General features: G+C 28.9%; 1 protein-coding gene across 1 annotated transcript in view; it reads left to right on the top strand.

The window, feature by feature from the left end:
- LOC142329259 (uncharacterized) overlaps positions 1-17,911 on the top strand; it is a 61,642-nt gene that overhangs the window by 16,228 nt on the left and 27,503 nt on the right. The window contains exons 5-7 of the mRNA XM_075373681.1: positions 1,316-1,405; positions 6,189-6,604; positions 16,520-16,604. Coding sequence (XP_075229796.1) covers positions 1,316-1,405; positions 6,189-6,604; positions 16,520-16,604 — 591 coding nt within the window. The remainder of the gene's footprint in view (positions 1-1,315; positions 1,406-6,188; positions 6,605-16,519; positions 16,605-17,911) is intronic.

Below are 17,911 nucleotides of genomic sequence, written 5' to 3'. Positions count from 1 at the left end.
TATACTTATTTAATTTTACCACTTAACCTGTGACGTCACAACATAGCAGACTACAACTGTACCTCAGTGCTGTACTAGCGCTCCTTGTGACAAGGGGGGATTATTATTGATGTAATGTGCCCACTAGTTAAGAGAATTTTTTTTGAGTGAGGGTGGGATGTTGCAAAAAAAAAGTTTTTGCAAATATTCTTAATAATTAACAAATATGCCTAAGAAAAGAAAAAAACATATCTTGAGACTGAGGGTGATTTTGCTCTTCAGCCTCACCCTCTTGACCAAGTTAAAAATTTAATGGCATCATCAGTCCCCCATTTGTAGAAGTAATCTGATTTGGTCAAAATTGGTTCAATAGTTCTGGAGATATAAGATGATTTAGAGGGAGATGCCAAACACACACCTACATTTGGATTCCTTAAATGTCAAAATCTCAAGATCCAGTGAAAACCCCGTATGCCCAAATTGGATAGATTTACAATACTTTTCCCTTCCAGAGCTATAGTGCTATCCAGATGGGAAAGTAATCATTGTTCTTTAAACTGACATAGTCACTTGCAGTCATTGGTGAGAAAATTACAAGTAATATGTGTGCTTTGTTCAAAAGAAAATTGGTTAACTAAAGGGACCTTTAAGCTTTACAACAAATAAGATTTATTATATGCGAGACTGAACAAACCATCCATCCGTCCAGTGATTAATTTTAAAATTATAATTCTTGAAAGGCATAGTTTCATTTAATTTTCTCTATAGGGCTCACAAACGAAAAGAGAAATGTTGATTTTCTTGTTCTACTAGTTATTTATTTGTTTTAATCTATTATATTAACAAAAAGAAGACTTGAACAAAATAGCCTGATAGATATGGATCATATAACTATAACAAAATACAGTACGTGGTTTGTTAACTATATGTTACTGTTTGGTTTTATATGTATTCCACATGTTTTAATTAATGGTTTTACAAAATCAGATTGTTTCTGAAAGTGTCTTAAAGAACTCTTGATATCTATCAAAATTTTTTCTTTAAAAAAAGTAAAATACTGGTATAAAATTAAAGTTAAATAATGTTTTTCATAATTTTAGTTATATTAAATAAGATTTACTAGGTAAGAAGTATTTGTTAACATAAGAGTATTTCTATTCTGACTTGTCTGTTTATAGACTTAACTGTGGTTGAATTACAAGTTATGGCTTAAATTTATACTGACCATCTTATAGATTTAAGATAGTTCAAAACAATTATTTTTATGTATTTTTAGAGGTTTTTTTTTATTGATGCTCAATGTAATAAATACATTATGAAAAAAAAAATGTTTCAGGGAAGTCCAGTATATAACAGCCGTGAGCACAATCATAGAAGTTCACCAGATCCACCGAGAAAACGGATGAGATCTGAAACTAGTTATCAGGTTAGAAAGGATGTTGTAGGCTTTATATTTAGATAAGATAAAAGCGTGTCCATGTGTATAATATGATTTTAAGAATTTACAAAGTTTTTTTAGTTTTAAGTATAACACTGAGCCTGCTTTTATGTCCTATCTATACTGAATCTTTGCCGTGGTTATTAAATGGTTCCAGATTTAATTGTTTCCAAGTTAACATAAATTTGGGGATTAAAATTATATGAATTCATGCAGTAATTTATACATGGTGATTTATACAAGTTAAATAAGCCAGAGTCTGCATAGTTATCTTTTAATTTTAATATTGCTAGAAATCCTTCTGGTTTACTGTTCATCATTTAGTTATGGTAATATCAATGTTAGTTTTAGTCTTCAGAAGATCTAGCCTTTGTCCTTCAAAAAGGTTACTGTCCTTTCATTAATTCTAGTTCCAGTTTAAATATTCTGCTGTGTGATTTCTATTTTATGTAAAGTTGAATATTTGCTACTATCATATCTTCTGATAATATAGTTTGAAAATTCAGTAGCATTTTCAATATCTACTTAAGTTTTCACGCCCTCTCTAAAGAAGATAAAATATTCTTAAATTCCACTGCATTATTCAGAAACATTTCTAGACAGCTAACTGTTTATAATTACATTACTTTTAATTTGTTGTAAGATCTCTTTCTTTTGTTGCTAGCTACTAAGTAGCATGCCATTATATATCTGTTAATAATGGAGGAGAACTTTTTAATTAACTTGGGTGATGAAAATTGGCTTATTAGATGAACCTGGAATCATAATAGTGTTATCTTTACCTGATTTGTTTTTGGCATGCTTTAAAAAAAAAAAAAATTGTATTTGGTTTTGTAAATGCTTGAAAAAATGCAGTTAACCACCATCCTGCCTATGAATGCATATATTTTTATATTTTACTGTTGATATTTTTATTATAATGCTTATTTTTGTTGTAAAGAAAGATGTTTGTGCCATAGTTACTTAAAAAATTGTGGACTCCAATCTTTTTTTAGTGATTATATATCTGATCACATTACATCATCTTTTTGAAGAAAATATCTGTTAGCAGCTCTGTTTTACTTTAGGTTGATCGATTGATTTTTATATCAAACTCAAAGGAATTTGTTGTATTATTTTTAGAAATATATCAAACTAATTACTTTGCATGGTTTCTACTTTGTTCTGTCTAAAAAATTCAGTTTTTTGAAATGTGCAGATTTGTGGCAGGTGTGGTTTTAAGATCTTAAAACTTTTATAATTTAAAAAAATTTTGATCGGAAGAAAAAAATTAGCAATTATTTTTGTGATATTCCTCATACCTTCCTTGCCAGCACAAATGGTAACAATGTAAGATTACAGATTGTCTTGATATTTTGGAAGATGGTAGTCAGTAATCACATTTTGTAAAATATTTTTTTTAAGAATAAATTTGACACTACGTTAAGATTATTTAAACATTTACTTGCATATTAATTTTCTTGTCTATCCTGCCAAAAGTCCAGAACAACAACAGTGTTGAAATTTTATGCTTGTGATAACACTTTCGCATGCAGCATTATTTTGACTTCATGGTGGAAAGGTGTTTGTGTTTTGACATACCACTTAATCTTTATAATTGTTAACTTTTTATATTTAGAAAAGTTGTAGCATAAAGTAACAGGTTATATTTAACACTTTTTAGATAAGTCATTTAATGAACATAAGGTATTTGCTGCACACTCATATAATAGCAATGTTTTATATTCATGCTTTTTAGTAATGGTTTTTTTATTCATAAATATTTAATTGGTTGGACAGGACAGTTAATATAATGTATAGATTTTACTGTTTGTCGCATGGTACAAATGTAAGTAGAGTGGTTTCTTTTTTCTGTTAGAAAGAGTTTATCAGTGAAGCAGGGATTCTTTAAAACTCCTGTATTTAAATGGGTTTTTATTTTAACATTAATATTTCTACAGTGTTTTCTGTGAAGTAAGACTAGCAATTTTATTTTTCAAAGTAACATTTGGCTGGTGGCGCACAGTTATGATCTACTACATACTCTTGCTTTCTTAATTGAAAATTTTCCATTACTAATGTAATATGGCTGGTGAAATGTCTGCTACTTCTCAAATTTTTAATTTTAGTGTCACTAAATGTTTGTGGTGTTTAATGTTCATGGTTGCTCAATGTACTCCTTGATCTTGAGCAAACCTGAAAGAAAAATGTTTCATGCTGACAAAACAAGTGAATAACTGGCCAAACAATGTCTCTTTTGGGTATGGTATGATTTGGAAGGAGTAATATTTCTTAAAGCAGTAGACATATGAGCAGTAGGACTTGTAGCACTATCTTTGCTGGACCTTTAGGTTATGCTACTGTTTTTCCTGTTACTGAAGTGTGTTTTCAGTGCTTCGATATTGACTATACAGTATTCAGATCTTGCTTATTTATGTAGTCATCCAGTTAAAAATTGGCTTCATCTCTTGTAAACATATAATTGATTAAGTTTTTATCACCTTCCAAATGCTGCAAATTTTTTTGACAAAACTTCATGCAAGCAAACAAATCTGTTTCAAATTCCTGAAAAATTTGAATTTTATAGAGGTGAAAATCTTGTAAGATTCACTGGATCGATGTTTCACTGATTTTTCAATGCTAATGCATGATTAAATGTAGAATGTTTTGGACTATGTGTTGTAGTTTCAAACACTACCAATGTTTTTTGTTGTTTTTGCTTCTCTTTTATGTTACAAATTTAATGTGACCCAGTTTCCCTCTTACCTTTGAATCCGTAAGTTAATTACATGAACAAACTGTACCTGCCCATAGTACAGAATATTGAACAATTGTAAAATACCTTTGTACAGTTTTGTGATGTCACCATTTTTATAAAACTATTTAATAACACAGAAAGCATGTTTCATTGTTACATGCTTATTGAATGGCATTAAATTACTGACCATTTCAATTTAAGCGCTCACACCCTATCTTCAAATGAATAACCACTTATAAATTTTTCTGCTTCACTGATGTGCTCTGTATGTACAAAACATGTTTCTCATATTATTTTATAATTTCCTGAAATTATAAGCTTAAATACCTGTAGATGTGAGTGATTATGGATAGTGTGGCTATCTAAAAAATAAATTAATGTAAAAAATTCACACCTGTGTAAATCATCTTTCTGGAGATCAGATAACTTTTGCTAAGTTCTATCTACACACCTACACAGTACTTCCCTTTGGAAAAATTAATCTAAAATTTAGTTTTATATTTATTTTAATTCAGAATTTCTACTGACCACTTATAGATTAGATGAAATGCTTTAATATATTAAATGAGACTAGTATAGTTAAAGTGTTTAGTGTGAGGTTCAGGAAGGTATAAGGAATATTTGAAAAAATCCAGCATATGCATTTTTCTGCTGAAAATTAATTTTTTAAAACTGATGAAAAATGTTTCCTCTTTTTTCTATATAAAGTAAAATTAGTTGATTGGATATTCATCTCCTCGGTTTAACAATGTGATAAAGTTTAGTGGGTGATAAAGTAAAAATAAGAAAAAAGTAAGCAAAACCGTAAGTCAGTTTCATATTAATAGTGATACTTATTTGGAAATGAAAATTTCAGAATTAGTATTTTAATCTCGTATGATACAGAGTTTATATTTTGGCGGGAAAGATTTTTTCCAAAAATTTACTTTTTTAATTTAATATGTGAATATAAATTTCTATTTAAGTTTTCCAAAAACTGAATTTTATTCTCAATATAAACAGTCCACTATAAAACTAGACTGAGATTGTTGCTATTGGTTTATTCACTTTTATTAAGCAGTTTAATCAGTTACAGAATAATGTAAGTAAAATATAGTCAATTTTAATCATCTTTTTTGTAGATTGACTAAATGATTAGGTTGTACATGTGGTTGAGCTGTTTTTTTTATTTTTTTTATTTTATTTTTTTTATTTTATTTTTTATTTTAGTAATAAATGAAAACATTTTATTGAGGATTTTGCATGTAACTGATGCATAATAAATAATGTGGATAAGAATATTTTTACAGAGATAGATGCCTTAAGGGATTTGCTTTATGTCTGACAGTGATGGCATTGAGGATGGAATCAGAATGCAGTGAATTGATAGCTATTTGAAGAAAAATGTGGTAGGTAATAGAGAGCACCTTCAGGTGCTATTGTTTATTGAGCGTATAATGGTACACTAGCTACTTTTAATAACTACAGGCCATGAAGAGAATTTTTTATTGTAAATTGATCTTATATTTTTACAAGAATCACAAATAATTGATTTTTAATACTTTTATTATGAAAGAATAGTTGGAGATTAGAATTAAAATGAACTAATACTCAAACCTGATGCAGATTTGGTAATGAGTTATGAGATGAATTTCTATAATTATATAAAAAATGAATTAATTTGTATGCCGATAAAGATTACTATTACTGATATGCTGATGAAAATTAAAAAGAAATAATGATGATGATAGTTATATTGTTTTAGAAAGATTTTAAAATAATGGATTTGTTTATTTATCGATTTTATGTTTTATCAGCATTATTGGTTGAATGAATTGATATGAAAAGTTGATATTTATTTCTAATGGAGTCTTCAGTTTTTAATTATATTATTATTTTATTGATTTTTGAATGATATTAATGGAATATGTTATATATTTTATAGGAATATAGATGACACGATTGCTGTAGAGGCTCAAAAACATATTTAATTGTCTCTGTTGATGTTATTAGTGATTAAAAAATAATTTATCGTGATGAATTGATCTGATCCAGGGATCGTCTATTCGCCGAGTGCATGAAGATAGCTATGGTGGTGGAAATGAGTACGCAAACCGTAGCTATGGAGGTTATGGTGGTAGTGGTGAAGAAAAAGGGGGGGCTGGAGGTTACGGAGAGAGGTCCCGAGCATACAGAGAAGAACGGGAACGTTCCCGATCCGATGATTATCAGTACAGAAAGGTGATGGGACCACCTTCTGGCCCTCCTCGCCGCTTGAGCCCTCGTGGCTCATTCCGCGGAGGCCGCAACTTCAGGGGCTCGAGGTCGTCCCTTGGTTTCCGTGGAAGAGGTTTCAAAAGAAGTGAACTGTATTCTGGTTCTTTAGCTAAGAAGCGATCGTTGATGGATTCATCTTATAGCATTCGAAAGAAAGATTACCTTCGGCGGCTGAGGCTTTATAAATTGAAGAGGTATGAAAAGATGTCATAATGACAAAAATAACACATTCAGTATTTTATTAAGGTATACATTCGATTTATATAAATAAATATATATATTATATATATACTGTATAAATAATTGTCTTGTGTATGATTTATAAATGAATTTGGCACTGGCACTAGAAGCCTTAAATTAAAAACATACTGTATTTCAGTTGTCAAGATAATGAAAGAAAGTTATTAATTAAGAATATGATATCTGTGTTGTGTTTTGCACTGATTGATATTGTATAGTTGTTGTGTTTGTTGATAAAAAGTATATACACACACGCTTTACACGTACAGATTTCTTTAATGGATTTGAGATAATATACATAAATGCTGTATTTATTATATTTGTGGTTCCTGTATAATATTAAATATAAAAAAGAAACATCAGTAGTGAATTAATTGAGGTGAGGTGTCAATATATTTACTATATTGAATGAAATAGGGAGATAATGAATTGATTGGCAAAAGAGAATCATAATCGCTGTAAGTATGGATCAGTGCAGGATGTTAATCCATTCCATGCTGTATATTTGATGCGATGAACTGCATAATACATACTCGCATCGCCTTTCTGTCTATATATTCTGTTTGTTGAAATGAACTTGTTAAAGAGTAGCCAAAAGATGGCTGAAGGTGCACTAAGACAAACTATTTTTGCAAGCTTCTGCTGCTTCTGACGTGAATAGAGCACTCATTATTCTACGTTAGTATCATCTAGTGATATGTTTTAAATCTGATCATGAATAGAATTTTTACAACCAGATAAAGTGAAATAATTATACATTTGGTAAAAATATTTTAACTGCGATGAGATAATATTCTTAATTATTCCAGTTACATTGCTGATTTTTTCACTTTGTAATAATTAACTTTATTTTATTTTTATTATTAATTTCTATAGTATGTGTTATGCCATAATCTGACTTTGTTTTTAGGTTATGCTGGAACAAGAAAGATATACATATCACATGTATTATATTATCTTAATTCATTTTTTACTATTTCTTCCAGAAGTTTTTTTACAATTTGCTTTTATTCTGTCATTTAAGATCTTTATATTATCTTCGCAGTTGTTAATTCTCCTTTGTTCTAGTATTTATTTGGTTTGTCTTTTTTTTTAACTTATAAATCATCTTTAAATTCCTTAAGAAAAGTATTCTGTTAATTTTTCTTATTGTGGTTTTATTTTTATCTTTAAAAAAGTTTCTAAATAAATTTGTTACTTTATCAAGGGTTGTAGTAAAATATATCAGATGTAACTTGATTGGAGTGGCCGTTGTGTCATCTCCTTTTTATCTAATATTAATGAAGATAAGTAAATACCAATTAAAATTCTTAAATACACATTGAGGCAATATTATTAAAGGCAATAGTATCCGTAGTAAATGGATATAGTATTGTTTAGCAGTTGTGTTATATCAGCTGTTTGATTACTGAGTGCTAATAGTAATTGGAAAATAACTATGGTATAATTTGTATAAAAATATTAGAACAAGGTAGTTGAAGAAAAATAAAAGAATTGCTTAGGCATTGGCATATCTAGTTCACATCTCTCCAGGATGCCATTCTAAAATATTTCATTGGTAATGGAATCATTAGTTTGTGAGAGGAATACTGTATGTAGTGGTGTTATTCATGATTCAGAAAATAAAGTTTTAGTTAAACAATTTAAAAAAAAGTTAAAATAGAAATTACAAGTAAGTATTTCTTTACAAGTAAGTGGGTAAATGATTTTCTTTAAGTAAATTATACGATTTTCTGCGGGTTTTTTAATATTATTTTTTGGTGAATTATAGCATTTTATATAGTGAAACGTAATTTTTATAAAACAGCAATTGATTTTATGACCAGTATGATTAAGTTTATATGTGCATATTTTTGTTATATGTTATACCAAACATATTATCTCACGTAAGTGTTATTTTAAACATTTGTATCTCATTGAATGTTATGTTGCCCGCTGCTGCACCAATTTAATTTTTTTGTTATTCATTTTTTTTTTTTTGCACTTCTAGAAACTGTTTTGAATATATAAGTCTTTAGGGTAAGTTATTAATACGAAGACTAACAAAACCCCAAAAATATTTATTTGCAGTTTTGAGAAATGATAACAATTTTCATAAAAGATTATATAAATCAATTTGAATATTTCCTTAATGGGATATTAATTTTTTAAGTTAATCAAAATGTTAAAATTTTGTCGTCTGTTATTTCCACTATGAGTGTTTCTATAGTAAATTAATATTGCAATGTTTTAGAAAACAATGCTGGCAGTTAAAACAAGGTTTATTATTTATAACACATTTTTTTAAGGGTTTATTACTTGTAATCTTGTCGTTTGAAACTTTCTTGTACAAATCATATTTTCTGAAATGACATAGTTTTAAAGAATTTTTATGTTATCTCAAATTTGTTATATAGTAACAAAAAAAAAAAAAAACAAGCAAAAATTCTATAAACCATCCTCCGCTTTAAAATTTGATTTTAATCTGGAAGATATTTATGCAAAGAAAATGCAATTATAAATGATCTGTTAAGTGTTAAAAAAGAAAATTTAACTTAAATTTTTATTTGTATTAATCTATCATAATTAGGTTTATTGCATAGTTTAGATTTATTGAGGTTAATTAGATAATTGCATAAATTAGTTTTTTTATGAGATTTACATTCATGGTCCGCTGTCTTTCTGCATCTTATTTTTGAAGAGTGGATCCATTCACAGCCACACAACTTAGTGTCTTATACAAACAAAGATTTTAATCATAAAGATTTAAAATTTCAAAAAGGGTGTTAAATTTGCCCAACTCTTGAGAGAAATACAAGCCACTGCTAGATCAACATTTTTTTATCTCAACTTACCTTGACATAAGATTATCAGGTACAATAGTAGCACAAGAAAACTATATTAACCTATAGCATTGTTAATGATATTACAATCTAGGACTGCTCTCCCCCTCTTGGCAAACAGTTAACAGAAATGTAAATTATTTACTATTAGCTATGATTATTTAAACCTTATTAACACATTTGTCTTATTTTCTGAGAAACAATAAATGACAATATGATGTCTGTTGTACAGTAATAAAATTGAAGGTATTTCTCTCTACCATCTTGATTGAATTATGGAAAGGAAATTATCAGTTATATGTAGTACATTACAATAACATCATTTCAAATATGCATGCTATGCTGGTAATGATTGTTATTGCTTGTCTCCAATTCCAGAATGAACAAGTCAGTATTATCCTAGTGGAGATAATTTTCAGCAATCTTATTACAATTTTAAGTATCCAGTTTGTTAATCACATGAATTAGTCAAAATTTCACTATAATCCAAATTAAACTAAATTCAACATAAATATCTTTCCCATTTGCCTGGTGTTTGCATATGGATTCATGCAGGAAATTGGGGGGAGGGAACACACACACACACACACACACACACAGAGAGAGAGAGTGAGAGAGAGAGAAAATATGAGAATCCAGTACATTGCCATATCTGTAAGGTAACACCAATCTGTAAGATTCTACTTATCAGTACACAAATTCATATCATTTTTGAATAAATTCTTAGATAGAATTATTCTACTTGTGTGAAGTATACACAAGACATTGATTTATGTAGAATCATCTCCATATAATCCTGTTTAGAATTCAATTCTCCATTAATATAACTCATTTTTCCCCTCCTGCATAAGAATCTTCAGTAGTGATATTTAACCTTCCCAGGACCCCTTCTCGCAAATTTTCATTAATTAATCTATTGTGTGTGAAACCAGTTACCAGAACTTCTTTAATACATTCAGAGTTATAAGTATATGCTATGTTTAACATTGCTTATTCATGCTAGGAACACTACTACTTCTTTTGAGAACACTCATGTTTGTGCTAATGCAGTAACAAAACTGATGGAACTTCTTACGGAACGTGATGTATATAATTTTAGCATTAAAAGAGTTCTCTGAATTCAAGATTCCTGTGTCCTGTGGTGGTGACATCTATATGTGGTATCAGCAACACATTGTGCAATGTACATAATGTAATATGTTGTGACATTTCTGATACTTCTCTCTTTTCTCTTTTTTTTTTTTTTTTGCTATTTTAGCTTTGATACTCTTTATCTTCTCCCACCCTTCACATTTCTTGTGGGTTTTTCTTTTATGCTATTTTTAATAATTAGTATATGTCTTGAATGTTGTAACCTGGTATATAAATAACATAATGCTGGAATTAATTGTGTAAAGGAAGTGAATATTTTTAAAAATCGTGAAGCTTATTTACAAATTCAGTTAAGAGATTACACAGAAGTTGTGAAATTTCTGATTTTTTTTTCTTTTTGCCATTTTAGCTTTGATGTTGTTTTCTCCCATCCTTCACATTTCTTGTAGGTTTTCATATTGTTTAAATAATAATTAGTGTAGTTTATGTCTAGAATGTTTTAACCTGGTATGCTAGAATTATGTAAATGAAGTGAATATTTAAAAAAAACAAATGTGAAGCTTATTTACAAACTCGGTTTGAGATTACACAGAAAAGATCTGGTTTCACTCTTAACAATTAATATTTGTTATAAAACAACACAAAAAAAAACCGCCACTTGTGAATATGCATAAGAAATTGGTAGTAAGGTCATTTATTATATATATATATATATATATATGTATCTTAATAAATCTTAACTCTACAAGTATAGGGTGTTTAATTTAAAAAGGGCCCATCACTTAGTTTAGTCTACTATAAATGATAGCGTATTGGCAAATACATAATGATTTACAGGTGTTGAAAATGATGTCCATCCAACATGTTTGACCTTGTTCCTGGTATTGGTAATGTTTCTTAAATTTCTGCAGTGTGGATTGATCCTATAAACTTATTATTTTAAGTAACCTCACAGAAAGAAGTCTGGCTTAGTCAGAACAGGGATCTTGCTATCCTTTTGGTACTACATTCTTGTATCTCTATAATAGAGCAAGCTATATGGCAAGTGGTGTTGTCCTGTTGCAACCAGCAGTCTGTCATCCTCTTGCATAAGGCTATGAACTGTAGAATAGTTTCTTGATAGTCAGCAGCATTCATAGTTTTTTAAAAATACAAGGATCCTATTTATTATATGAAACTGCACTCCATATCCTTTTTGTGTGTGTGTAGGGGTGATTCAAATAAAATGTACAGGTTTTCAGTACCGCAGGTCCAGTAGTTGACCATCCACCAAGGTACCATGCTCCATCTGTGAAAAACACTTTATTTAAAGTGCAGGTGTTGCTTCTAATGAATTTGTTGAACCATTGGTGCAGCAGTGCACTGTTTAGCATAATCAGCGTTATTTAGCTCGTGGAAAAGTTGCATTCGATAAGTGATAATGTTTCAGCATCCTCCTTGCTGTACTGTGGGCTAAACCGTTTTCCAGCCTAATCTCTGCAAAGATTTATCAGGAAATCTTGTAACTGCTGCTTTAATGTTCTGTACAACATGTATTGTTAAAACTGACCTGTTTTGAGCATGTTTCTGGCCTAACACCGAACCTGAAAATTTTTTAATTAACTTCTGAATAACACTTTCATGGTTCTTTTCAAATTTCTCCTTTGATTTTTGCAGACGCACAACATGAGATCTCATCTAAATAAGGTTCCATCATGAATACATGTTCAACAGTTAACTGCATTTTAACAAATAACACAATTGTGTAACCTTGTTCAAAAACCAGTGCTCAACAGACTGGCAATATTCAAATGTCCAGGCAATAAATAGTCCTCTCTTTACTTCAGCTCCAGTCATACAAACATCTTCCACATTAATTATTTTTACCCATCTCACACCAATATATATATTTTAATAAAAATATGCATTTATTATAAACTGCTGAGTGATATCTTTTAAGTTGAACATTCTATATATGTATTTCTTCCTTACAATTTGATGTTTTCAATTTACATAACTTTCAGATGAGACTGAAAACTGATCTGTATGATTTTCTCAGTGTAAAGCTACCCAGTGTAGATTAACCTTTTCAGATCATGTAGCCTTTGAACTGGGTATGTAAGGCGTCAGTTTTAAAACACTGTTATAAAATCATTTTATATGGGATCTGTCGGTTATTTTTTTTTTTTATATTCACAAAGGAATCAGTTTTATTACACAATTTGAACAACGTTTATTCGATGTAAAATGTTTTATTTAGACTAGAAAGAATATGACCATTTTTCCCCCAGAAATGTGCATGTGTGACTTTTGTATTATAATTGCTATGAGGATTACGGATTTATTAGTATTTACAAAAATAGCTTATCTACTAGCAACATATCGATGTAATGAAACACATAATAAATTATGATATATGGCACACAAAAATAAAAAGGATTTTGCGGTCATAAATACGTCACTTTTACTTGAGTTCTATAAATATCTTTTCCGACAAATGATATCGATAAACATGTGACACATATCGATTCGTAATGAATAAGAGTATACAGTAAAAATGGTTTTTTGTCAATCTGAATAGCCTTTTAAGTGGTGGGAATTTTTATAAAACATAGTTTTCTGAATCTACTTTCACTTATACTAACATATGTTACTAATCTGTGATTTATGACACGGGTTTTTCATCATATTTTGCCCAATTTTCAACCGATTTGCTTGAAAGTTTTATTTAAAAGTCGGCAACTATTTTTCATAAACACAAAGCAAAAAAAAATTTCGCTAATAAAAAACGTGGAAAAAATAAACATTAATTGCGCAAAAAAATTCTGTAATTAAATTATCATACTGTAATTTTTTGAAATTTTTTCACAAAGGGTAGCATAAGACTACGAAGGGAGGTGTTAATGTTTGCAACTACATGATTTTTAATTTTAATTAAATTTTGCAGTTGCTTGACATACATATTGCTCTGAGCATATTACAAAGAAAAAAGTCACATGCTGACAAATCAGAAGATCTAACTGGCCAAACAAAGTTTCCATTTTAGGATATGGTATGGTTTAGACAGTTCTCTTAAAGAAGTATTAGACATACAAGTAGTATGACTTTAAGCAATCGGTGTCTAAGAAACTATGTAATGTATGGAAATTAACTAATTCTTGCCAAATGAAGTGCACACTGCACTATGACCTTCAAACAATGCAGTGGTATCTCGTATAACTGAATTGAATTTCAATGCTCCAATAAAGATTGTTCTTATTTACAGTGGATTAGGTTTTCATCACCAGTCAACTGCTGCAACATTTCTTGATAAAAATCCATGTGAGCATCCAAATCGGCATCAATTTCTGAACAATTGAATTATATAGGGGTGAAAATGTCCTAAGGTCTAATATAAGATTTGAAGGATATCTCAATGGTTCACTGATATTCAGTGCCCATGAATGGTAATTGAAAAAAGTTCTGGACTGTGTATTATAGCAGTATCAATGTTTTCTACCATTCCAACACTTACTGCTATTCTTTGTTTTAAATTAAATGTTGACCCAGTTTCCTTTAACCGATAAGATAATTGCATAAACAGAATGTACCAGCCTATGATGCGGAATATTGAACAGATAGTAAAATAATCTTCCTTCAGGTATTGTGGAGTTCACATTTTTAGAAAACAATAACATGAACCAGTGTTTAAAGTTTACTATTTGGCATTAAATGACTGACCATATACCATTAAGTTCAGGGCAATTGCCCAAACATAAAAGCTTTTAAATTTTTCTTCTTTCATTCGTGTCCTGTATTTAGTACATTTGCTGGTAAATATTGCAGTTATGTAGAATATGGATGTTTTTGAACCCTGTTTACTACAGTTGAGAAATTGGATTATTTCAATATGTTAATGAAAGAGAGACCATTATCTATCGCATCTCTAGTTGCAAAAGTTTTAATCATGGCTCATTTTTAACTGTGTTAGCGTCCGTTAATTAATGTGCAATACCCACTATAAAAACAATTTGCTTACCAGCCATAATTAAAGGAAGAAGTATCTTGATAGTTGTTAAATTTCATGTAAGTAATTTTAAAGGTCGTAAAATATTAATAATTCTGATAAAAACTGAAAAAATTTACATTCTAAAATAACTTCCAGTGAAATATTTATGGAATTGACAAAATATATGAATTTTACTTGTCATTTTTGCAGGGTTAAAAAGGTTTTAATATCTCTAGTGTTTTGACAGAAATATGAATATACATAAACATTTCTGTATTTTATTATATATGTTTACCTTTACTGGATAAAAAACATAGCATTTGGTGTTTTTCAGTGTGAATCAAGTATCTCCAGATTCTTTTTTTTTTAAATTATAATTTTTTATTCATTATTTTTATATTTGAAATAAAATTTATTCCTACTTTACTTTCTTAAATATTTGGATTGCCATTTAGGTTTTTAATTTGATTTTACAAAAACTACTCGATTCAATCTACTTTGGGTTGTTAAAATATTGATTCAATCTACTTTGGGTTGTTAAAATATAAACATAAAAAGAATTTTTTTTACAATTGAAATTTTTTACTATAATTTATTCAATAAATAAATTGTAGTATACTTAATTTACACTGTGGTTTGCAAGTCTTTGTGATTGTGTATGGCTTGTCTTATTCATTCAAATATTAATGTTGTAGTATAAAACTTATTTTCAATTTTTTGTTTACTTTCGCATCTTTTCTTTGAAAGAGATAAATAATTTCCAGCTTTTCTTTATGCTCCCTTTTTAATATAATGATGTGTGTGGTGATGTGATAGAACCAATTTCACTGAGTACCTAGTGAACTAAAAGCATTTTTATTTAGTCTAAAATCCCTTGTAAAATAAAGCTGAAATTTTGCTGACATACAAATAAAAGTCCTTGCAAAAAAATAATTGATTTTAACTGAAACTGCACGAACTAGATTGTCTTTGTTAATATTTGTGAGGTGTTATAGAAGTTGTTGTTTTTATTATGAATACAGGATATAAATAAAAGAAATGAAGCGGTTATCCACTTCATTGTATTGGTGATTAGCTTTCATTTTATGCAATAAGTTGTAATGCTTGACTTAAAATTGCCTCTTTAAAATACCATCCTTTTTTCCATTTTTTCTGGAAATTATTTGAAGAGTTACAGATAGCGGATGTAAAAGATTTTTCTTTATATTGCCGTATTGGTTGCTTCCTTTGCAGTTTATTTCTGGATTAGTAGCTTGGATTATCCAGATTACAGGAAATTGTGGAAGAGTTCTCATCCAATATGCACCACACATTTACTTTTTCATCATGATGTTCAATAATGGCGTGTGAAAGTTCAGTACCCTGTATACAAACATCCCAATGTACTCGTCCAGAAACATGAACTACTGCTTTATCACTGTAAATGTACTTGTTTAAAAAAAATCATCCTGCTCTAACCTATCCAGAATGTCTCCAGCAAAATCTAATAGTTTCACTTTGTCCTGTGGATAAAGTTGTAACACCTGAATTTTGTTTGCAGTTAAATGTTAGTCTTTTTGAGCAGTTGTTTTAGGAATGCCCAATAGTTTTGAACACTACAAAACACACACACACACACACACACACACACACTGTTTGGATTTTATCCTTTTCTCATTGTTTAATCTTTTTGGGAAGCTGCTGGATCATGATAAGTTTCTATGTTTGGAAAAATTAGTTTGTTCTTTTTCATTTGACATACTTGGATAATTATTTGGTAAACATTAATTCTTAATTAAATGATTTGTAGTTACTGTAATGTGAATTGTTGTTAAACCTTTTGTTTTTCTGTGTTTTCTATGTATAGTAAAATAACTTTTTGATTAAAGAATGTCTTTCTTTTCTATTTATAGTTTACATTGTATTGTAGTAATTATAATTAACGGAGATTGTTAGTGAGTTTTAATAAACCTATTTTATTAATATTATTTCTTGGTTTTTAACTTCAGGCTAGCTGAACGTATTAAGCGTGAAAAGGAAGGCAGTGGTGAAAAAGAGGATAAGAAAAGAGGTGGTGGTGGTGATGACAGTAAGGTATGTATTAATATTAATTTGTATAGATAAACATAACTTAAGCAATTTTGGTTGGCATTGTTTAGTTACTGTCTGTTTTGTGTGTGGTCTATTTTATAATGTAACTGTAGAACTGAAATGGATGGTATAAGTTAGCATTGTGATCAGTTATATATATTCATTTTTTTAAACTATATTTGTTCATTTTTTTAGTGTATTGGTTGTTAAAATAAGATATAGCAGGAGGCTAACATATTTACATTAGGGATACACAACTGTTCTAAGTAGCATACTGCATTTTGATGGCCTGGTTTTGGATTGATCTACCTGTGTGTGAAACTTAAAAGTTCACTTTCTTTTCTTTAGTTTTTTGAAAATTCTTTTAATTTGTCTCAGGCTATCAATCTTTCAGTTTCTAGCAACTCTTCAGTATAGTTATTTTTTCTTAGATTTTGGGATAGTAGAATATGATAAATTGTGAACAAATTAAAATTATTTGTACAGTTTTGTAGAATTGCTCACAGAAAGGGGTCTGTAAATTGTTATATTATTTGTAATTTCACTTAACTTTTCATATTCTAAATTATCATCTATAACAGACTACTAATTTACTAGTAAACTAGTAAATAAAAATTTGATTTTAATTTATTCATCTATATAAAAGCCTGTTTCTCATTCCATAATTTATGCAATATAAAAAATTCTTAATAAAATTTAGTTATAAATGATCATTTACAAAAAAAGAGCATTATTTCTCAAATTGACATAGTTAAACAGAAGCAGTAACATTTTATCTTTATGAAATTCAGTTGAGAATTTTTTAATTCATTTGTTGATTTTGTTTAACTTAATATATCTAGTATTTCAGTCTTGCTGCGGAGAGTTTTCATATGATAATGATTAATGGTTTTAATAGAAATGCATCAGTTTTATCAGAGTCTTTGTATTTTATATTATTTAATGATTAATATTAAACAGTTTAGATAAAATCTTGTCACCGAGCTTCAGTTGCATAACTATTTTATAATTATCAATGAGATGATGTTATACATTAGCTTATGTGCTGGGAAGTGCCAATTACCATATTGCAAGTTTTCACAAGCAACTTATTAAATTCAGTTGAGTTAAATTACATACCTTCCTTGTAGTTTATTTAAAATAATTATTACACTTTTTTTTTCTATATATAAAATTTTTAATTTTTTTTTTATTTCCAATCATTGTAAACATTTTTCTGTAGGCATTTCAAATGAATAACATTAAAGGTTTATAAATAAAAATATATCTGCCAATCTATAGTTTCAAAAAAAAAATCCACTTTATTTAAG

This window comes from Lycorma delicatula, chromosome 8, assembly GCF_047948215.1.
Source record: "Lycorma delicatula isolate Av1 chromosome 8, ASM4794821v1, whole genome shotgun sequence".
Taxonomy (NCBI): domain Eukaryota; kingdom Metazoa; phylum Arthropoda; class Insecta; order Hemiptera; family Fulgoridae; genus Lycorma; species Lycorma delicatula.
The sequence above is the reverse complement of the archived record's forward strand: the minus strand, read 5'-3'. Positions and strand labels throughout refer to the sequence as shown.